At 45.5% G+C, this 23,132-nt stretch overlaps 1 protein-coding gene across 2 annotated transcripts in view; it reads left to right on the top strand.

The window, feature by feature from the left end:
- Positions 1-23,132, top strand: part of plpp3 (phospholipid phosphatase 3) — a 36,714-nt gene that overhangs the window by 6,963 nt on the left and 6,619 nt on the right. Inside the window, exons 2-5 of one of the 2 annotated variants that reach the window (XM_064333505.1) lie at positions 10,592-10,746; positions 13,938-14,218; positions 14,848-14,905; positions 21,493-21,669. In XM_064333505.1, the coding sequence (XP_064189575.1) occupies positions 10,592-10,746; positions 13,938-14,218; positions 14,848-14,905; positions 21,493-21,669 (671 nt within the window). Of the gene's footprint in view, positions 1-10,591; positions 10,747-11,133; positions 11,292-13,937; positions 14,219-14,847; positions 14,906-21,492; positions 21,670-23,132 lie in introns of both variants that reach the window. The other variant, XM_064333503.1, reaches the window with a different exon arrangement.

Raw genomic sequence — 23,132 nt, 5'->3', positions numbered from 1 at the left:
GGGGGGGGGGGGGGAGCACTGCTGTTTGGGAACAATGCCTCCTTTTGATGCGTCACAGGGCTTTTTAGTGTAGCGGGTGTAAATGGGCCTGTGTATCCCGGGCTGCTGGCACTGCCCTGGTGGCCATTGTCACGAGCTGCAAGTGGCCCAGTTCACTCGGCAGTGTTTGAAACCGCAGAATCTCACGCTTTTAAAGATCACATTTCTGCTTCCCAGCCACCCGCTTAAGCCGATGCAAGGAATGCATTGCTTTTCTGGATCATCGGGTAATAGGTTTAGGAGTTATTATTTCTGTAAATAGGACGCCTTCCCTTTGCGTGACGTGATTTGTTTATTCCACGATTCTGCGATTTTTAGTGTCGGAATTTTTTTTTTCAAACCTTTGCACGTAGATGTGAGCGGTGGTGAAATTGCTTTAATATCTTTAATGAAATTTTGACCCCTGAAGCCGCAGCTCATGTGAGGTCTCTGAATGTGGTCGATTTGAATTCTTTGTCTTGCTTTTTATGTGTGTCCCAGAGGGCAGTGAAGAGACAGCCGGTCTCTGTGGCTGCATTTTGCAGAGCAGCGTTGCTGGTTCACATTAGCTTAGCAACAAAACAGCAGAGGATTATTTTGGCCCAGCGAACGGTTATCTATCAGTATAAAATACTTCGTCTTCACTATCTGGCTATGTCTGTTCTGTATGTTTGATGCCAGCAGTTGACCTGTAGTAGTCAGTGTTTGCTTGTCAAAGCTGTGGTTGGAGTGACTTTACCACAAGGAGGAAGTGGTGGGAGCGTTTAGACGGTTGTTTCCCACCTTTTAACTAGGATCAGAGGTGGAACGGGCTAATGCCTCCCCGGCCCCAGAGCTTGCAATTACTGTCCCGTCTCATTGAAGTGTGCCTGACCTGAGAGGGCTGACTGCAAATAGGCACACGTGACTTATGTATCATTTCAAATAGTTTGCGTTGGACCTGTTACGTGATTCTAGCCTGAATAAAACGGGCGACTGTTTTAAAATGCAATTCCTGAACGCCTCGGCTCTTTTCCGTAATCTGCTTAACGTCTCGTCGGGCTGTTCGTGATGCACCTTTAAAAGCTTTTCTCCGAGCATCCACCTAATTTAATCAACTTATTTGCTTAAACAGCTGCATGCTTTGGAAAGAGCTAAAACAAGGAACAAATAATAAAAATAGTGATCCAGTTTACATAGTTACAAGACGTGCCACCGTATGAGTTGCATTTCCCAGATAATTTAATGAAGACTGTATTTACCATATACAGATACTACACATTTTGAAAAACATGTATTTCATTTGTGTTACTCTGGAAGCATGAAACTGATGCGTAATATGCTAGCTATAAGTGATTGCCCCCCTGTTGATATCGGACTAAAACTGACTATGTGTGATGCTGTCACAGGAGCTATCTTTTCGTAACTTCCTGTTTATTTGTGAAAGTTCGAGTAGGAGATTGCTCCAACCTTATTGTGGAAACAATGCCATGAATGTTTACACCCAGAGTTGCCACAGCCATTTGGGAACTATTGACCCATGTTGGAAGCACCACTCCCAGAGACCAAATCAGTCTTGTTTTTCTTCTTGTTTTGGAATTCTGTGCTTGTACTCTACTCACCTTGTTTTGGAGCTGTGGGAGCTGTGGGTTTTCTAGGCCATAACGACGAGCAGGAAAAAGTCACTGGGAGGTGACCACCTAGCCTCATCTAACCCTGCCCCTTGTCCCAAGCGCTTACTTAACACTGCTCTAAATGGCTCAAGTGGTGGAGTAGGGTAATTTAAATCTGAGGATTCTGATGGCAGCCAGTCATCTCCGGCACTTCTGTCATATGATGTAATTCCATTACTGGACACTCAGGGATAGTGCTTGTTGAGAGCTCAGCTACATTTTAAAGAAAGGAGGGAGAACTATGTTTATCCATGTTTTCATATGCAAAACATCATTTTAAGTTAGGATAGCAGATGGTGGTTTCCAGAATCCACATACTATTGCAACACTGCTTCACTTCTGGCAATGGTGACTCAGTCAGATAAATAAGTTTGTGTTGCTGAAAATTAAATGTTTTGATGCCAGGAATGAGTTCTGTTTTTTTTTTGTACCACTTACACACGTTGTTATTTGCTCAAGGGTTCATGTAGCCATGTCCAACCTGCACAGCATTTATGTATGGTGATGCAGTAATGTATAACACAATGTGTGCGTTAAAATCTTTGCCCTCTTGTGTGTATGTGTGAAAGTCATTGCCCTCCAGAGTGGACTTTAAATCCACAGGTGTACAGTTTATTGATAATGGACTTTATTTGATCTTTAAATGGGAGTGCTATGCATTCCATAATATTTGTTCTCCAAATCTTCAGCAGAATAATAGCTTTGGTTCCAGCTGTGTTTATGTGCGTCTGTTGCCCTATCCCTTGTACTCTGTGATCTGTCACATGAAAAGGATTTTTTTGCATGATTATAGTTACTTGTATATCTCATTTCACAAAGGAAAAAGCACCCCTTTTGATTTCCCAGGGAGGCCCGAATGGTTTTTCATTATCGCCCATGTAAACAAACCCAGAAAACAAGATTGAGAGGGGCTGTGAAATGGAGGAACACACACGTTGTGAAGAGATGAGGCGGCCCGTCGGTCTGCCGATTGTTGTGGCTGCCGATGCTGAAGGACCAAAAAAGGGACGAGAGCTCCATTCGTATTTTAAGTGATGTGTCGGCCCGTGTGTATTCTGATTGGACAGATCCATCTGAATTTTTCAGTCGTGCATTCTAGCAGTCCGGAGTGCCAAGGTCCACTAGGCGGATATTGGCATCGAAGAGCGTTGCTTGCTGGGGGGGCATTGTGGGGGCGTTCTGCTGCAGAAAAGCACGTTTGCCTTACTGTGTGGGTAAAAGCATGCGGGCAGGAGAGGGACAGGTTGGGAGCTTGAAGTCGGACTGTTCGGTTTTCGGGGAACGGGATGACCAACAAAGGCTGCTTTCAGGCAGGCCGCTGAAAACGTGCGGTCTCTCGTGTGGGAGCTGCAGCTACGCATGCACGGCACATGGGTGAACACTGGCATTTCTGTGTACGGTAACTCACATTTGCCAGTGGAAACCGTGCGTTGGTTTGTTTCTTTATTTTGATAGCTGTGTCATGAAAACAAATTAATTTCGAAATTTTTATTTGATATACTTTGTGGTCTTCTGTAAAAATTTATAGAGCAAATGTTTCATCCTTCTGGAAAAAATAAAATAAAAATGCAAATTCTTAAATGAGATCTGTAATGTGGGATTATGAGGAGAATGGTTATTGCAGAACCATTTTTGGAGAGTACTGTAGTATTTACTGCAGTAGCACAAATATGGGCGCAGAGATGCCAAGAAAGACTATTTCTTCGGTGTCTACTGCAAAGTGAAGTGCGCAGAACATCCTATGGGGGCCTGGTGTAAAAAGAGTGGGGCGCGCATTTATTTCTATGAAAAAAAAATTCTCTGAGTAAGCACATGTTTCAGCCCGGCCCTGGCCCCATATCCTGTTTAATGTATTGAGAGAATGAGAAAGGAAGGGATTGGCACTATCCACGGCTTGCTGACATCAGCAGCTTGCATAGACAAAGCTATCTGAAGCGGGGCCTAGCGGCCTGCCCGTGCCAGAGGAGAGCCGGGCCCGGGGAAGGGGCCTGCGGCCGGCCTGTTGGTCAGCTCCCCGAGTGGCACGCACTCCAGCCAGTCCTGAACCTCACATCCCTTCCCCCTCTTTAGACTACGCCAAACTTTCAAACAATCCTCCCCACCCCCCCCCCCACCAGTATAAAAAAGCATCACAGCTATATAGCTGCGCAAATGGATGTAATCTTTTGTGACATGTAATACAGCATAGCTGTATGTATTGGGTTAAGTGGGTCAAAGTGTCATGGTGATGGATACTCTCCACAAGGTCTTGATTTCCAAACGTATGAGCGTAGGAGAATCAGTACTTCAAAGGGAAATATCTGAGCATTATGCTGTTGTCTAAGGTTTCAGTACCGGTTTTGGAGGCACAAGGCCTCCATGTTGAGGTCCTTCCATCTGTCTCGTTTTTTTTAGCACCTACCTGTCACCGGAGTTGTGGCGAAAGGTCAGGCATTCGTCCGTGGTGGAACCTTCCCCGTTTTTGTGTGTGTGTGTGTGTGTGTGTGTGTGTGAGCATGTGCATGTTTGAGTGTGTGCTAAGGTGAGACACTCGTCACGGAGGGGAGGAATGCAGTTGGCCCTTTGTGTTTGTGACCTGTGTCAGGGCCAGGAACGCTTCAGAAATGCCACCCCTGTTTAAAATGGCTGTGACTTCCCAGGAATCTGCACACTGCAGGCACATGCCTGCTACAGTAACGCGTGTGGTGCCAGATTTAAAGATCACCGTTTCCCTCCTTCTAAATATATGCCAGCAGGATGTCACCCTGAAGTGTAATGTATAGCTATGTTCCCTCAAGGTCATCGAGATGTGTTTTCCACCCAGAACACTACATACTCAAACTGTATATTGAACTATATTGCCAGTCCTTCTTTCGATCTCCCTCTCTCCTTCTGTACGTAAGTGATCGTAAAGCAGACACTTTTGTGCTAAAATACAGGCATGTAGCCATCAACAAACATAGCTTCAGTCTCTCCGTTCCTTCACACCCTCCTCCAGAGTCCCATTTTCTCATGTCGGGACGACAGGGTTCTGAGCCTGTCGTGGGTCACATGACGCTCCGACTTGTTCCTCCTCTCCTCGGCGCTACATCCATCCCCAGCACTTGGGAGATGTTGACTAATTAATGTACATTTCCCCCACCGCCTTTCCCAGCAGCCAGCTCTCTTTGTCTCAGCCCCTGCTAGCATTGATGGAGTGAACAATACGGCAGGCCGTGCTGGCAGAATTGGCACTTGTCCACCCATTCTCCAGAGAAGCACTCCCACAGCTTATCAGCCCTGGACAGCGGCCCTCTGCTCCAACGCAAAGATTGTTGGTGATAAATGCAATTAATGGACCAGAAACCAAACAAAACAAAGCCCCCTGAAGCAGGGCCCTGGACTTTGGTCTTGGTAATTCACTATTGGCTACCGTTGGGCCACCCCAGGGTGAAAGCAGGTCACATATAGACTCTCGGCTGCAGCATTCTCAGCAGGAGTAGGTATTGCTGGCAGCTGCTTTGAGAATTTGTAAGTATCAGAATTCAAAGGATAAACTTGTTCCCCATTCAGCTGTGTGAAGTCTGCTCTCTCTCCCAAAGCAGTGTGTGAGGACTGAAATGGCAGCGAGGGCTAATCTACACTGGCAAGAAGCATTTAGCACCATTTAGCGGCACTTGCGGCTGGATCCTGCAGCAGCGCGCTTGGAATCGCTCTCTGAATGGGAGCGTGGTGATGAGGACGGCACTGTGGGACTTTCAGAGACCTTTGTTTCTGCTGAAAGGAGAGACGGAGGGAGGGTACGCGACACTGTGCCCGGGCTCTCGCTCTACCCCCTGTTCCCCCTCATCAATCTCGCTGTCAGAAGAATGCCGGAAGGCTGCGATTGGACAGGACGTGCGACCCCGTCCCGAGTTCACCCCAGGTGCCACCGTACCCGGTCCCCACGTCCCCGCTGGTGGTGTACGTGCCGTGGTGGAGCGAGAGCAGTCCCTGCAGCTGCTGCTGCTCTGGGCGGAAAAATGGCAGGCGATGGCATCCCATGCCAGTGAAGCCCTGTCTGCACTCCCCGCGCCCTCCTTCAGAGAGTCCTCCAAGGCCCAGAGCCTGATCCCTGAACCCTGAACCCTGAGCCCAGCGCTCATCTGTCATGGCGCTGTCAGGGCAGGGTGGAGGAGGCACGCGGGGTTAATAGACTGGCGAGGCCAACCTTTCAGTTGCCCTTTTCCCTCCGCCCCATTGTCCCAGGGTTTTTGCTGTTTGTTTTCCTGAGGAGAAAGTGTCACATGGTCACATGCGAGACAAAAAAGGATATCCTCAGTTATCCAAGATTAGAATGGCCCCCTTTCTACCTCACTTCCACTTGCGCCATTCAGGTTTAATCTGAAAACATTACAATATCATTTGTTGCAGTTGGATGGGGAAGAAGCAGGCAGATTGACCAGGGCTAGAACACGTGCTTTGCCCTTACCTTACCTACTGTCTGGCTTCAGGGAGTTGAATCGCATATGTGTTGATCGGTTGAATTAAAGAAACACACACACACATATGGATGAAAGAACATTTCAGGTGACTTTTCACAGTCTTGTGGGGATATTTAATTTATCTTAATTGCCATAAAATTATGTGTATAGTTATAAAGAGGTGCAATTATCACAGAGCGTTACCACATTGACATTTTAATTTTACACAATAGCGTAGAGAATTAAATACTATTATATTTCAGTCATTCCCATAAGACTATGGTTCTAGGAATTCTGAAGTAAATTTAGCCTACATGTTCTCCATACATCTGCGTTATGTGTTTATGCAAGCCTCGTGTGTTGCAGTATGGATTCTCTGTTGGGGATTGGATATCTCATTCAACGGTGAGATGGCAGGACACAATTTTGAGAGGTCATTCTTGTGGTATCACTACATCTCTTCACCAGGAATCTGTAGCTATTCCTTTAAGGCGGTGCTGTTTTGTGTCAAACGTGACCATGGTGACAGACCTTGAAGGGCTGTTAGTAATCACTCTTTTGTGAAGCGACAATTGGTTTGTTATGGCTTCTTGAAGAAAGGGGTCCATGTGCTCTTTGACAGTGAAAAGCTGTGACTGGGAATGATAAAACTGGGAAGCATGTGAACTGAGCTTGTGCTAGATTTTATTCTACCATTTTATGATTGGTATTACTGCACAGATGAGTGACCCGAGTCTGAGTTTCGCCTGGATAATGAGACAAAGCTGGTTCAGACTCCATGGAGTTTCTGTACACTGTCAGAATACATTAGTATAACCTGATCTCTTACCGTGCAAGCTTGTCCAGTGTAACCCTGGAGCCAGTCAAACCAGCACTCCTAAATAATCTTCGCTCAGACCAGTGAGATGCCTGGCCTCGTACCTGACAGGCAGTCAATCCCACCTCCCCTGATGATTGTCATGAAATCACAGGGCTTATGGGGTTTTTTTCCAGTGTCAGAACGGCAATAAAGAAATATATCCAGATCTCGCTCCCCGCCTCTGCCCCATTCCTTGAACCCGTCTTGCCTTCAGATGTACTGAGGCACTGGGGTTCAGCCGAACATCAGAGGAAGCGTATGCATTCCACCGACAGATGGACCCGATAAAGCCGTGCCAAACATGTTCCACGGTTCACGCTTTACACCGTAAGCCTTCGTGGCGCCCTAATCGCCAGCGATGTCTCCCGTTTCTACAGCCAATGCCCGTTCCACAGACTGGGAAATGCACACTCCAACCCCCCCCCCCCCCCCCATCCCACGCTCCCGTTTTAGACGAAGGGGAAAAATGTATGTCCGCATCTGATAAGCAAATGAAACAAGATATTGCAGACATTTGCCACCCACTTGTGATTGTTTTGCATGGCTGTAGTTTGAATTCCCCCCCCTCCCCCCCCAGTCGGCCCCAGTTTCGTTTCATTATGGTTTAATTGAGCGGCCAGTTTGTAAAGCTCAATGGGCAGATGAACTGTTTATGCAAAGTAAACCCCATGCCCCTGGGAAAGCGAAGCTAACACTTTCCCGCCTCTGCTGGAACACTCGTGGAGTCAAGTCACTTATCCATATTTATTATGATAGTGAAAATTAATGTTTTATTTTAGCGTTACATAAACAACGTTTGAGAAGTGTCCATAGAAACAATGTGGAGACAAAGTAAACCCTCTGGTTTTGGCTCCCTAATGGTGGTTATTCTCTTAGGTGGGCCAAAATTTGCAGTTTGTTTTTGACTGGTTTTTCAAATGCTACTAGGGTGCTAGGGTAATTTGAATGTGACCTGTTACTTGTCCTTACCCCCTCTCCTGGCATTGAAGGTGAATAATGGAATCTTTAGTTGTCAATGTATGCTTTGTGTTTCTTTGTCGCAATGCAGGAGTCCCTCTGAATGTGGGTCCATTGAGGTTTTTCTTTCGATTTGGCCTTTTTTTAATTCACTCTGCTCAACAGGCCTTTCTGCATCTGCCCAGCCCAGCTCTTTCTTTGCCTCTCTTAAGGTTTCTGTCTCCTTTCTGCAAATGCTCCCTCATTCCCAAACGTGGGGATGTGACAGCCCCTACTCTCACACACTCCCTCTCCAAAATTAGCATTTGCACGGTTATTTTAATTTTCTCCCTCGGACGTGCATTTGTGGATACATTTTGCGTAAGATTGTGCTTTTTTTTTTTTTTTTACCATCGGCTCAAAAGATTTTGTTGTTTTCCGCTTTTTTGGTTGGGGGTGGCATTGGGGGAATCTCTGCATACCACACTGCTCTCATGGAGATGGCATGGAGGGCAAAACAATGTTCCCCTGGCATGGCGGAGCCTGTGAGCTGGGGAAGTGGGCACGGACAAGAGAGGCTTTTGTGAACAGGTCGACGCAGTGTGGAAAAGAGGGCCGAGTTCGTCCCCCCCCCCGCCGCCCCCCCCCCCCCTCGGCCACTGGGCTCCTCTTTTTAAAAGCCCATTCAGGCTTTGTTAGGCCGCGCCGCTCTCTCTCTCTTTTGCATGGTGGAACCTGGAATGGCCTCTTTATCCCGGGAGCAGAACAGAAAACCCAAGTCCTGCTCTTCTGCAACCGAGCTTCCCGCTTACATTCTCAGACCGGCTTATAATTTGTTTAAGTTGGTCGCTGAGGGCAAAGCTCCCTCCGGAGCGGTTTTCACATGTGCGAAAAAAAAAAACCCAGGGCTGCCTTTTCAATACCCTTCATTTGCATCATAATCTGCCGATGCAGATCGCGCCGCTGTGAGGGGAATTTCTTATTCGCCGTCTCACGAGCTTCCCAGCTCAAAGCTGTTTGCTCCAGCTCTTTGGAAGTCTCCCCCGTGGGTCGGCTGCAGATGCAAAGCCGAAATGGGTCTAAAGTCTGCTGAGACGATCATCTCTTTCTCAGATGAAAATCAGACGGTGTAAAATTACCAAGAGTGGCCTTTTCAGGGGGTGAATTTGAAAGTTAAGGATCTGCAGACCTTCGGCAGAACGAGATTTTGCATTATTCATCGGGGTGCTTAAATGCGACCTTAAATAAACGATGGACCTTGTAGGACCTTGTATTGCCTTTTAGGACCTTGCAGGCATTTTCCAGCTGTCCATGACCCTGGCTCCAAATCTCATTGTCATGCCCAACTAAAACAGCCTGTTTTTTTTTTTTTTACTGGGAAAAAACACTTGGCATATAGCCCCCCCTCCATTATTAATGCTCCTGGTTTCCGGTCTCTTCTCAGTTCCACTGCTTCAGAGTTCCGGCTTTTATTTTTGCAGGTGTCTGCCCAGTGACGTAGGTGATGCTTAACTAGGGACAACCTCTCTCCAGCTGTTCAAATGGTAGAGAAAAAACGAAAACAGAATATTAATGTCTTATTCATCTAAAACAGCACTAATTCAGCTCTCTGCATATTCCACAAAATTATTATTTTTATAGTTACTCCACGCTGTTTGATAAAGTATTATTTATTTAAAATGAATCAGTAATAATTATATTATATTTCCTGCTTTTACTGTAGAACAATAAAAGAAATATTATGATATGACTGATGCTAGGAGTGCCTCCAGTTAAACTGTATTTTTATTTAAACTGTACCTTTCTTAAAATGTAGGTATGGGGGATTTGTGTGAGAAATGTAAATGTTGCCATGGGAACTACACCTTTTAAACTTCCTGTGCAGTTTTTAAGGTGGACCTGCTCTGAGTGTGTCTGGTGTCCTGCCAGTTGCCCTCTGGCACAGTAAGCCGTTTCGGACAGAAACGGGAGACCCTTGGCTGCCGCGCTTCAAAGATGGCCCTGTTTATTTTTGAGTGCAAAGCTTGGATCAGGGACCTTGGGCTGTTCACTCAGGTTACCTCTGTTCCTAACCACATGTGATCCCAGGCACCGCCTTCAAAATTCCCCGTGGGAAAAAAAAATACAAAATTTTGGGTGGCCAGTGGAAATTTAGCTTTGCTTTTCTAGGTAATCACGAGTTTACAATTCTTCAAGGGAGAGATTTGAAGTTCCCCACCACAATTTAAACTCAATGTTTACTTTGGTTTGATTCAGAATGTGTGTGTGTGTGTGTGTGTGTTTTGCTGGAGGTGTGATGAAGCTGTTTTTGATGTGCGCATATTGTCACATTTTCTGTTTGTCAGATACAGAATAATGTGCCAAACCAAAATTATTTACAAAAGGGTCTCTCAGACTCATTCTTAAAATTTTTCGATGCAAGTCTGAGTGTAATAGAAGAGTGTGTGCGCTTGTGTCTGTGTTTGTGTGTACATGTTTGTGTGTGGCAGAGGTTAAACAGTTGTAAAAAACAGATGTAATCGATTATTGGTTTTTATTTTATCGTACGTTTTTATTATTTTGATGTTTTGAACGACGTACGATCCAAAAGCGTTGAAATGAAAAGCCTTGTGGCTTGTCCAGAGCCCCCTGCAGGCCCGTGAGTAGACGGTGCAGGTAGGTACTGCCAGCAGGAGGGCTGACCCCGGTTTTGTCTGTTTGCGCAGTCATGTTGCCCTCCCTCATTCTGCACAAGTCCGCCGTCCCGCCCTACCACCGCGGCTTCTACTGCAGCGACGACAGCATCCGCTTCTCTTTTAAGAATAGCACCATCCCCTCCCGGGTGCTGATGGCCGTGGGGCTCATTCTGCCGGTCACCTCTGTAAGTTCTCCACGGTGCAGCCCCCCCGGAACATGGGGGGAGCGCAGGGGAACAGGGGTGTTCGTCTGTGTTCCGCTGTCCCCAAAAAACCCATTAAAAAAAAAAAGAAAACCTGCAGGGCGCATTCCAAATGGTGACTTGACAATGGTCGCAGTCTGAGGGGGAATCTCAGGTGGTGAAGGGGTCATGGAACCTTAACGAGTGAACGAGAGATTGAAAAGTGGTTTTGGGGACATGAGGAACCGTGGAGCGGACCGCCCCTGTCCCGCTGTCCCCATGTTGCCGGGCAGCCTGCGCCGTGCCCCCCCTGTGTGCACTCCTGTGTTTGTGTCCCTGTTACTGACCGGAAAACCTTTGTGTCTCTTCTTCCTCTTTGTCTCGCTGTAGCTGGCCTGCCTTTCCTGATTATCGAAACTAGCACTATCAAGCCCTACCAGCGCGGGTTTTACTGCAGCGACGAGTCCATCAAGTACCCGTACAAAAACGGAGACACCATAAGTGACGCAGTGCTTTGCGCCGCTGGCATTCTTATTGCCATTCTTTCTGTAAGTCTTTCTCCTTTAAATATATTTCACAAGCTCTGCCTTGTGTACACATAAACATACAGAGACTACATATATATATATATATATATATATATATATATATATATATACACATGTGCATATATATATATATATATATATAATGTTTAATATTTAAATGTTTCAAGAGTGCAGGAGAGAGAAGCTCACCAAACTCTACAAATGCAGTGTACACAAGAAAGAGCCAATACCTATTACTCTTTACTTATTTATTCATTATTGAATTTGTTTTTATTTGCCTTGTACTCTGAAAGCTCTATAGGTATTATTGTTAGGCTTTTTTAAGAGTGTGTGAATAGAAAACCTTACATTTGAATTGCTATTTTATAATATTATTTTATAAGATTCATCAATTGCTCAGCTTTTAGCGTACGTCTCCTGCATGTTTTTCCCTCTTTTTTTTTGTTTGGGTTTCATGCTGTTCCATGTTGTTTGTCTCTTGTGAATTAATCTCTTGCGTTATCACCACATAGCATCGCTGGCTCGCTGGAATGTTACAAATTATGTAAGAGACAGAAAGCAGAGAGGCTTCGTAAATAGTGTGTGTGACACCCCCCTTGTATGCTTCCTTCAGTCCAGATTCGTCCTTTAGCCGGAACTGGCAAGGAGTGGAAAGAGAAACAAAGTGCAAGTTCACGAGAGAGAAGGAGCAGTTCTGCAGGGCACTCCAGAGAGCCTGCATGTGAAGCTCTCTCAGAGCGTGCTTGACTGCCAGTGCATTCACATGCCACCCTACTGCTTGGCTTCCTCACACTGAGTCTTTATAAAAACGGGAGAATCTTAGCTCCTCACAGGGGCTTTCAATGCCAGGAGGCCACGAAGACCGCTGAATGGTGAGAGCTTGGGGGGTTTGTAGTGGAAATTCCTCAGAGTTCAGAATCCTAGTTGCTGCTGAAGCTGTTTCTCTTTGAGGCGAAGGGCAGACATTGGAGACTGAAGAATGTGGGATTCATGCGTAATTAAGCCTGACATATTAGATGCTGCTTGGAAATTATGATTGCTGGAGGGACTTATGATTGCATGGAACAGGTTAAAAAGCAGGCTGTTATGCTCAGATTTGAACTAGTGGTGCACTTTATATCTGCAGTAGAGGCGGAGAAGAGATGAGAGGCTTTGCGTTGTGTTTTGTTGTACGTTTGAAGAATCAGGCCAGTTTATGTGATCCTGGCTCCAGCACGTAAGATTCTCCACACCTTTTAAAGACATAAGATCTGTGGAGGCGATCCCAAAAACTCAGACAGAAAATTTTGGGGCGGGTTTTCCTTGTGGAAACCCAAACAGAAAAGTGCCTCGGAAAGGCGTCTCCCACCTTCGGTGGGGAGCAGACACGTCTACCAGCTCAGCGTTTCTCCTTATCAAAACCAGCAGTCTGCAGTCTGCTCACCGCTCACGGGGCCGGGGAGCCGGCGGCCTGCACAGCTGCAGCGAATTAACGGCGTCTCCCTTCCCCCTGTTTATCCCAGCGAGGAGTCCCAGTCCCTGCTCCGCTCTCCACTCTCTCGTCTGTGCTCGAGGGCGGCAGAAAGTTGTGGCGGAGAACCTAGGGCAAAAGTGAGGGAGATGTATACAAATGATGAGAGTTTAAATATACACTCCTCAGTGGATCTGCTCTGAGTACAGTCCACCAGTGTAGACTGTAGGTTACCTCTATTTACCTATATGAAGCCTATCAGAGTATCATCGAGATGTGATAATAACGCAGTCCACTGCATGTTCCTCAGTATGCACCATAGCGCGTATATATATACACACACATATTGTGTGTGAATTAAGTGTTATGGTGGAATATATGGGTGGACGGACAGAGTTAACTAGAGAACTGGAGCCCTTGCATCAGAGATGAAACACTGGAAGACTCAGCAGTGGTCCAGTAAATATTATCTTGAGCTCGACTAAGAAGTGGAGAAGCACAGTGAAGCTTTGTCGGGGCCCGCTGGGGGTCCAGGGAGATGTCCCCAGCGATCTGCGTGATTGACACTTCCGCGTTTCACCTGGGGTTGGCTGCAGACCCCCTGCTGGAACAGTGTGGCTCAGTATTACTGCTGCAGCCCTGCTGGGACAGGGCCACTCACCCAGCTATTGAACGCACATTATTAGGATGAGAGGCTACTTACACAGAGTTCTCTCAAGTGTATCGCATATAAGAAGTGCTGAGTGATTCGGTGATGGACTGTTTGGTTTTTTCTGTTTGAATCGAGGAATAAAAAAAGCACTTTGATTTTTAAAATGCTGATCAGTGTTGGCAGCAAGACTTCAGCCCATTCTGGCCCCTCTGCGTACATTCTAAAAGTTCTCAACCTACTAATTTCCAAAACATCTGCTGTCATTGCTACCTTCTGAACATTTAACTCCTCTGATGCTTTCTGAACCAGGCAAGGCAGGCCATGCTTTTCTGTGTTTTTGTGTCTGTCATATCCATCCCCTTTATTGTCCTATTTGTTGTGTTTGGCAATCTAACACTCAGTTCAATTGAGGACATTGAAAATGTTGGCATCATTACTGTTGAGTGTTGTTATCACTTCCTCATCTGGTAAACTAATTTGTAAGGAGGAATGGCCGGGGTCCAGAAACCTCTCTACATGCAATGTGTCCCCCTCCCTTGTCCAGATCATTATTGGAGAATGCTACAGGATTCACTACCTGAACGAGGGCTCCAAATCTTTCATCGGCAACCCGTACGTCGCCACCCTGTACAAGCAAGTCGGCGTCTTCATCTTCGGCTGCGCGGTTAGCCAGTCCTTCACAGACATTGCCAAGGTGTCGGTCGGCCGCATGCGCCCCCACTTCCTGGATGTGTGCGACCCAGACTTCTCAGCCATCAACTGCACCCTGGGTTACATCACGGATTACAAATGTCGAGGGTCGGACAGCAAAGTGCAGGAGGCCAGGTATGACAATACAAGACACCCCAATTGACCCCCCCCCCCCCCCCATTAGTCTCTCCGGTCACTATCAGCTGGTGTATCCGAGCCTGGTCTCATCTGGCCTTGTCTAATCAGATAGAATGTAATTGAATCACAACATGCCTGGACACATGCGGTACGGAGCACAATGGAATTTATCTTAATGGAAATCGCATTAAAGCTGTTCCTGAAATGAGATCTTATCTAATCATCTCTGCCTTTTAATAGTCACTGAAACTCTCTAGTGTTTCAATTGAGATGAGACATCCAGAATCTCTTGGTGCTAGCTGCAACAACAATATTGTAATTTTACTATTACTTTTTAATGTTCTTTTAAATACAGATTTTATCTGCCATGCCTGCAAAGTATTACAGAAATATAGCACTGATTGACTCTATTGACTTTATAAGGAGCTGCATCTGGTCTGAGCTCGGTTCAATGCAAAATAGTAAGCAGGGCGGAATTTTATTTTTAATTAACTTTAATTTTTAATTTTTAAACATGTTTAATTTAATTAACATGGCCATTTCTGAGAAATTAAATTATAAAATGGAACTGCTGACTGAAGGCCAATTTATGGATGTTTATTTGTCTTTGTTTTTTTCCTCCTCAGGAAATCCTTCTTCTCAGGCCACGCCTCTTTCTCCATGTACACTATGCTGTACCTGGCGGTGAGTACAATCTTTAAACACGTACACACACACACACACACACACACATGCATGCACACAAGTGCAGACACACACACACACACACACACAGTGACTTCCCAGAGAAGGGGGCTTTAATTTTCAGACAGATGTGGCCAACTCTAAATTCTTCATACTGGAGTATCAGAGAGCTGTGAGCATGAGCTGAAACTGAATACTTTATGTGAAAACCTGGGAAGTATTGATGCCACCATTCAGTCCCCCTGTCAGGGTGCAAGACAAATTACAAGCCTGCGACAACTCAGCTTGCAGTGAGGCTATCTCCAGTCAAACGAAAATCTGGTGAATAACATACAGTATTTAGTTTCAAAGGATGTCAAGTCGAGCAGAGTGCTTAAGGCACTACATTTTTAAGTGGATAGTCACGAGTACCTACAATTGCACCTTCGAGTTAGGTACTGAACATATTTTTCTTCATTAAAATATCCAGCTGTGTAAACAGATCGGTAAAAATCTAAGCTGTGTATGTTGCCCCGGATAATGGCGTCTACTACGGAAATATGATTATTGCTATTATTTTTTAATCATCATTATACATGTAGCTGCCAGTTGTGATATATTGGGGGCAAGTAAATAATTTTGCTGACCACAGTGAGCAATTAAAGGTTAGATTATAGCATAATATGGGTGTTCTGCTGAGCACTGAGTGCCTCCGTCGGAATATTATATTTCTATTCTATTTTGGACATGTTGTTCTTTGTACTAAAACTTACTTCAATCTGAAAAACTGCAGTTGAATAGGGCTGAAGAGTTGCGGTCGCTTTATGCTAGAAGTTGTACTTGAGGTCCACACAGAGATCTTGTGAATTAATGAATCTGAGTTGTGGCTGGGAAAGGAATTTGTAAGTGTATTTTTGGTTTGTACAGGAGAACTAAACATTTCACTGGCCACATTTTTATCAGTCCTTCTATGTGTTCTGTTGATAGAGTCTGAAGCGCTATGTGCATTTTGTGCATATTTTCAACAACATCGGAAAATTATTGCTATTTATATAAATGGAATCATTTTATTTTAAATGTAAAAACAATAGGATGCTTATAAACCTAGAGTTAAAATAATAGAAGCAGTATAGTAGTACATAGTAATTGGACAGGAGTTGTGAGAAGATTATGTAAACCACTCTTATTCTTATCCACAGTGGATTGAAGTATAAACACAAAGATTATCCCCCTATCTCTCTCTCTCTCCATAGGTTCTTCTCCCTTTCCCTCTCTCTCTCTCTCTCCATAGGTTCTTCTCCGTCTCCCTCTCCCTCTCTCTCTCTCTCTCTCTCTCTCTCTCTCTCTCTTTCTCTCTCCCTGGCACACACGCGTGTTTGCACGTGCACACAGCCTTCCTCGATGTGACTCTACACACCTCCCACACTCTGAGGCCTCTGGCAGCCGTCCTGCTGTGCTCAGCTGGCAGGCAGGTCTTATTCCTGCCGTAAGTCAAGGGCTGCGCTCCCCTCTCTAAACCCCATCTCAGGAGCAGGCCCATGTGACCCGGGCTCGGTCCGCACGGGCCGCGGTGAAGTGCGCCATTGTTCCGCGGCCGCGAACGACGAATCCGGCTCGAGGCTTAACTCGTTCCCCCGCAGATGGTATCTCAGGCTGTCGGGGGACTGAGCGAGGCCCCCTGAAGATGTTAGGCAGTCCTGACATTTGAAGGCCACTTTCCTCCGACCGTCCCCCCCCGAACAAAAGATCGGATCTGCTGCCTCGCTGGCACAGACAGGCTCCATCTTGTGTGGGTGCCGTACCTGGCTGTGTCTTCTCCCAGCTCGGGCTCAGCCTTCAGACAATCTGTCTTCAGCTGATAAGGAAAGGAAAGTAGTAGTATTTTGAATAATTATCATATCTTTCAAGAAAAAAAGATATAATCCCCATCCACTCATTGAAATGTAAATTTCTAGTCAAAACCATGACAGGATGAGTTATTGTTTTTGCTTCAAAACTGGGTTGCATCGCCCACCTTTGACTTTGCCACGGTGGATTTTCCCTTTCGCCCACTCCGCCCACTTCTTTTTTTCCTTTCATTCCTTTAATAATGGTTGCCAGATTAGGGCTTAATGCCGCAGTCCCGGAAATGAAGGTGCTAACATTGCATAAGAGCAGATGTGCATATTGCCAAAGCGGAAAAGGAACGGTTTGAACCTTTTACCACTGCTGCCTGTGGGGATTCCCCCTTACTTGCGAACGGCTCTTCCAGCAGGCTGTGATAAGGGTGATGTCAGTGGGTGATGTGGTGAGCCGGGGCTTGTAGAGTGGGTATTTCCCAGCCTCATTGTGACCTCCTTGCTGACGGCTCTCCGTTTGCCGCTGATGGCTTCTGGTTTGGCCGGGGGAGGTAGCCGCCAGACCGCACAGTGACACTCCAGTGCTGGCCAAGCCTTTGCAGCGTGCCACAGGCCGGGAGGAAATGTTAGAGAGCTGGTGGAGTCGAAGTGAAGTGTTTGTGCTCGCAGGAGGACAAGAATAAAGTCTAGCTGATGGCACATGCGTGCACATGCAAAAACACGGAATTCTAAGTGGTTGTTTGAGCAGCAAGAAAGTACACAAGCCACTGGTTCTGCTGGCCACTGGTTCCGTCAGTGTTTTAATGCCTTTATCGGAGGAAATATGGACTCCCGTATGTGAAGCTGTGAGGGTGTTGAGGGTGTCATCAGCTTGTCCATAGTAGATTAAGTATGGACAGCTTAAAGTCGAGTTAGAAAATGTTGTCTTTGTAATCCCTCTGGTAATGCAGAAACTTTATGGCACATATGTCATTGTGTCCACAAGTGGTATGGTCAATTCAGTTGCATTGTCAGTTGCATGTGTCCTTCAAAGAAGTTAGTTGTTTTGTATGGGGATATTTGGAAGAGAAGGCAGTGCCTTTTGTAACAACGTGACCCACAGCTGCTTTGTTCAGAGGCTCCGTAACACCTTCCACTTATACCCCGCTCCATTTCTAGTTGACGGTCTCTACCTTTCAATTGGGCCCTTTCTGTCGCTAAGCAGGTCTGACCTCCCTACTGTAAGAGGTATAAAGCAAAGGTTGCTGGAGGACAACATGGCTGTGTCTATAATTGTTCTCTATAGGCATGGTGCCGGGGCTGTTGAGAGCATTGGATGAGGGTATCAGATGCACTTTGTCTCTCTAAGCACCCTAAGATATGGCCTGCAGGGCACCTTAGTCCACTACTTTGATTTGGCTTTCTTAACTGCCATTTATGTCATCTGTAGGGGCTTGTATGGAAGCCTTTATTTATCTGTCACTAAAATCCTGTGGATGAAGCACATTTCCCTTCCTTGACTTTCAGCTAGTGCAGTTCTTGGAAGTTATTTTTTTTCCAAGAAAAAAATTACCTTCTCAATAACTTTGTTTGGAAGCTTGATCCAGAAGTTTATGTACTGATTAGCCTAAGTATTCCATTTCAAATGAAAGAGAATGTGTGCGACATCAAGACAAAGAGCTGTTTTATTAATGTGCAATAATTGCAGCGTGTCCAAGTCTTGATTTTTAGCTTACCAGCAATGATAAAATCCATATAATGCTAATGGACATCTTATGGCTGGGCACTTCATGACTACCATGTCTGCTTGAACTAAATAACCTTGCAGCAAATTTTATGACGCGTTTAAGCAAAGAGGCCTGTTATTGGATTTTATCTCCATTGGCTACAGAATCCCAAAGCGAGTAATGCTTTCTGAACTGTCTCTGAAGGTGGTGGAGCTGAAAAGCATGTGGGACACTGAACTTTTCAGATGAATGGAATTGCTGTCTGTGTGTGCGCAGTAACTGCCCCCACTCCCACCATCACCCCCCCCCCCCTTCCACTCCCCTGCAGCGGTCTGCTAACGAGTTACCATTTGAAGTATCAACACCATCTCAACAAATACGTTGCCCCCAGAGTCCTGTTTGCTTTGTGGCATGTTGTTTATGCAAGTGCGGAATAGAAAAACAGCATTCCTGGCATTGTGCAGCATTGTGTAAAGTGTGCTGGAGGGAGAGAGACCGAGAGGGGGCCCGCCCGATGCCGCAGCCGCTGCTCCGGACTGTCCCGCTCCCTCCCCTGATGGGGGGAGAGGGGGGAGAGGGGCTTGAGGGAGGAGATGTGACCGACGCTTTTGGGTCGTAGCGAGAACGCCGCCAGGGGAAGCGAATGCCATTCATTTCGTTGGGTTTTATATGTCAAATGAATGTTTTTTTTTTTTTTTTCCTTCCAACCATAAGATTTAGACCTTAAGGAATTTGAAACTGGATGTTGAATTTGTTAGGGAAAATGTTTTTTAAGAAAACAATAATTCTAGATTGTTTTGTTTTTACCACAAGCGGGACATTTTTATGGGTAGCATGAATCATATGAGTGAAGGCCATTGTTGCTGAAAAGGTCTGTATTGTCTCATATCTCATAATTGTCGGTCCAAGGGGCCACCCTGAACTCACTTTCAGAAATCCCAACCACAATGCATTTGTGTGTTTTCTCACAACTTCAATTTCCCAATTTTATGTGAATTCAAGACATGCTTCGGGTTGTTTTCATCAGTCTGCAGAAGTGTCGCCAACCATAATAATTTCTGGATGGGAAAAAACCCCAAGTAATTGTCACTTTTAAGTGCAAAGTAGTTCCTAATTATTTTGATGAAGCAGTAGATTGATAAATGTTTGCTGCCGGCCAGGAAGTTGGAATGAAGATAGTAAATCTGTTTCGTGGGAATCCTGGAATTCACAGGAAAGCATCCAGAAGAGTGTTGATGCCAGTTTTGGAATTGGTTTTGGGATTAGCCTATAACTTGCTGTTATAATCCACTGTTATTATAGCCAGTTTTGGCCCTTTATATAAATCAATTCCAGTTTCCAAACAAAAGTTAAATTGCTTTGATATAAAATTGAACCCGATGATATTCGGCACAGCCTTCTTGTGGAGGTTCTCAGAAATAAAAGCCGCTGAGAGAGACTTGTCATTGCTAAAAGCACATTTGATCCAAAGTGGATAAAGACTACTGTGGTTGCTGAGTCAGGGGACGGTAAAGATTGTTTGGGTTTTTCCTGCTCCCATTAAAACTTGAAATGTGTGGGAGTAATTCCGCATGCCAGACGTGGGTTAAAGTCATGTTGTCTGGGATTAAGCTCTGTAACATTGCACTGATGCAGCAGCTTTGATTGCATTCGTGCCTGGCAAAGCAATTATGAGGCGCATGATTGCGGCGGCATTTGATGTTCTGGTTGAAGATGGGCGGGTTGGTTGTGTGTGATATCCTGTGGGATCTCAAAACAGAACAATGAGTCTAGCCAACGCCGTGGTTCGCACCCTTTTCCGATCTATACCTGAGAATAGATTCGGAGGAAGTGAATATACAAAACATCCCAGGGAGGAATTCCTTCCTAAAAAAAAAAAAAGAAAAACAACGATGATGATGTTTTTCGATTGCGTTTGTTCCAGGAAGCGGGGATTTGACCTTGTCCACACCTTTATGGGAATACGACTGATACAGATGGCTATTTTGGGGGTATTTTAACGCTTGCTGATTATTCTGTCGGTGGGCGATAGGGATGCGATCTCTTGGCTCTCTATGTTCCTCGTCCTCCCCCCTTCCATCCCCTGCAACACACAGGAAGGCCAGGTCAATTCACCTCAACAAATTTTCTGGGGAGGAGAATAAACAGAGGAAGTCCACGGGTCCCTGTTTGACCTTGGTTTAGGTTCAGGGTGTCTGGGTTCCTGTCTCGCCGCTTCCCTCCAGAGGGGGCCGGGGACTCCCGGTCCACTAGCCGAACGACATTTTCTCTGGGTCTGTTTTCTTTTTCTTCGGTGTAAAACTTGTCCCCGCCACGCTGTAGTGATATAAGTAGAGAAAGCCTAGACATTTGATTTCTGTTACACTCGTGTTTATTCAGAGAATGACGGGTGAGGTTTGGAAGGGTGTTGAAAATGGACTTGCGTGTATATTTTTCTCCTCTTACAGTGCCTTTGGTATTTGTACAGCTGCGGTGTGAATATTTGTTAGAACGACAAGAATTGTAGTTGTTCCTTCCTCTTGCTTTCTGGTTTTAAGTTTGTAATAATGCTGGAGAAGTGTGTGCTTAGCCAGAAATAACAGTGGTCTTTCTCTCAGGTGTGGGTTGAACAAGTTCAAAGGAAAGGGTGTTGTGAAGTATTGTGTGGAATTCTCATTCCTCTTCCCTCTTGAGTCTGCAATTCTGCCTTCATTCAGTAGTGTGGATTGTATAATATTTTAAAGTTGACCGGTACATAGTTAACATGGCTGCACATTTGAAATTCATTATAGTAGTTATTCAATTTTATAACAATATTATAAGCTGTATTTCCTCTTCAAGAGATTTCTTCTTTCACCCATTACGTGTTATATTACAATTCAAGCTGTATTTGAATGGGAGAAATTCATATTAGGATAATTAGTGAAAAAATACACAATGATGTTCCAAGAGGGATTTGAACATGTGACATACAGGTAGCACATATTGTTTCAAGCTGGCAACCCTCAAAGATCAAGCCTTTAATAAAGAGCGTATGCCTAGTGTTTGTGTCTGACTTAAGTTTCTTCTTCTTCTTCTCCCGCAGTTCTACCTGCAGGCCCGGTTCTCGTGGCGTGGAGCTCGCCTGCTCCGCCCCCTGCTCCAGTTCACCCTCCTCATGATGGCCTTCTACACGGGCCTGTCCCGCGTCTCCGACCACAAGCACCACCCCACCGATGTCCTGGCCGGCTTTGCTCAGGGAGCCCTGGTGGCCTACTGCATAGTGAGTTCTGCTTCCCAACACCGCGTCATTAACGCACTGTTCACCCTGGCTGCGTCACTGGACAAGTATTCAACAGGAAGACACGAAACATCTGTAGTTAATGTAGCGTTTTGCTTTTGTTTTATCTTTGTTTTTTTAGTTTTTTTTTTTCGAGTGACGTCATTCATATTCGGGTCGACCTAATGTTACGGGCTTACGCTTATAGGAAATAATTTACACTCATTAACAGAGCATTAATTGTAGCTCTGCCCTGTTTGCTAGTGCTAGTGTCACATTTGAGTGTGAGTTATTGATCCTTTGGAACATCCAGTGCGATTCAGGAATGCATGCTGCTCTGGCTTAGGCCATAAAGAATCTTGTGTTTAAGGCAAACCATATATTTTATTTATTTGTTTATTTTTGAATGGGGGACAGTTCATTCCACACGGGCTGGAGCCGGTAGCGAACCATGAAATAGGCCTGGAAGTGAATCAAGACATTGTCAGCCCCGCCCTCATCTCTGCATGTTTCCTTTGCTCTGTGAAATTGTGCAGCCAGCGGAGTGGAAAAAAAAAACTCCTGATTCCTCTTAATGACCAGAGGATTGCCTGGAGCCCCACTGCAAATCTCAAGCAGCACGCTCCCCCTCAGCAAAGCCAATGCCCACATACAGTACACACACACACACACACACACACACGCATTAAAACAAATCTGTGAATTTGACACTTGACACCTCGCGTCTTGGTTTTTGCCAGATGACTTTTGCGGTACGCATAACATGGCGGTGGGCTGGATGACGCCAAGGAAAACTAAATTGAGGAGGAAAAAAAAAAATCAGCTTTCTTCTGAAACAGATTCAAAGATGCTGTTAATTGTTTTGAGGCCATTTAAAAAAAAAAAGCATTTGGCTGCCTCTCTCAGGCTCCGCGGACCCTTTCCCGCTATTGCAGGAGCGCTTTGGAAAGCAGACGGCCGCCCTGTGAGGCCCCCTGATCTCTTGTGCGGGGGCCCGAATGCAAAAACGTGGAAATTGTTCTTTCCATAAAATAAGTGTTTTCACAGAGTTTTTCTGTATGGCTGCCAGGCCTTGGCACAGCTACTGTCACTGTGCTACCAGGTTGATTTCAGGGTAGCTCTTGGCAGGCTCACTACTTTTGGCTCTGATACCAGGCGCGCACCGGAGCCTGTAGGCATGTATTTCGTCAAACAAATTGCCACAGACAATGCTCCTCCTCCCAAGCATTGAGGACACCTAGCATAGCTTTTTTTAATGCCGTCAAGTCTGTTATGCTGGATATTTTCCATCTCCCTTTATCGTGTGGCTTTCAAGAATTTATGAAGAAATAGCTTTTGTTAAAAAATAGCAATTGAACCACTTATTTCGCAGGCTTGTGGTTGGGTTTTGCTTTTTTTAACCCGTGACAAGGGTCACTGTTTGTTTTGTTACTTACATGCGATAAACTGCAGAGACACACTTCATG

Source organism: Anguilla rostrata, chromosome 4 (genome assembly GCF_018555375.3).
Source record: "Anguilla rostrata isolate EN2019 chromosome 4, ASM1855537v3, whole genome shotgun sequence".
Classification (NCBI taxonomy): domain Eukaryota; kingdom Metazoa; phylum Chordata; class Actinopteri; order Anguilliformes; family Anguillidae; genus Anguilla; species Anguilla rostrata.
The sequence above is the reverse complement of the archived record's forward strand: the minus strand, read 5'-3'. Positions and strand labels throughout refer to the sequence as shown.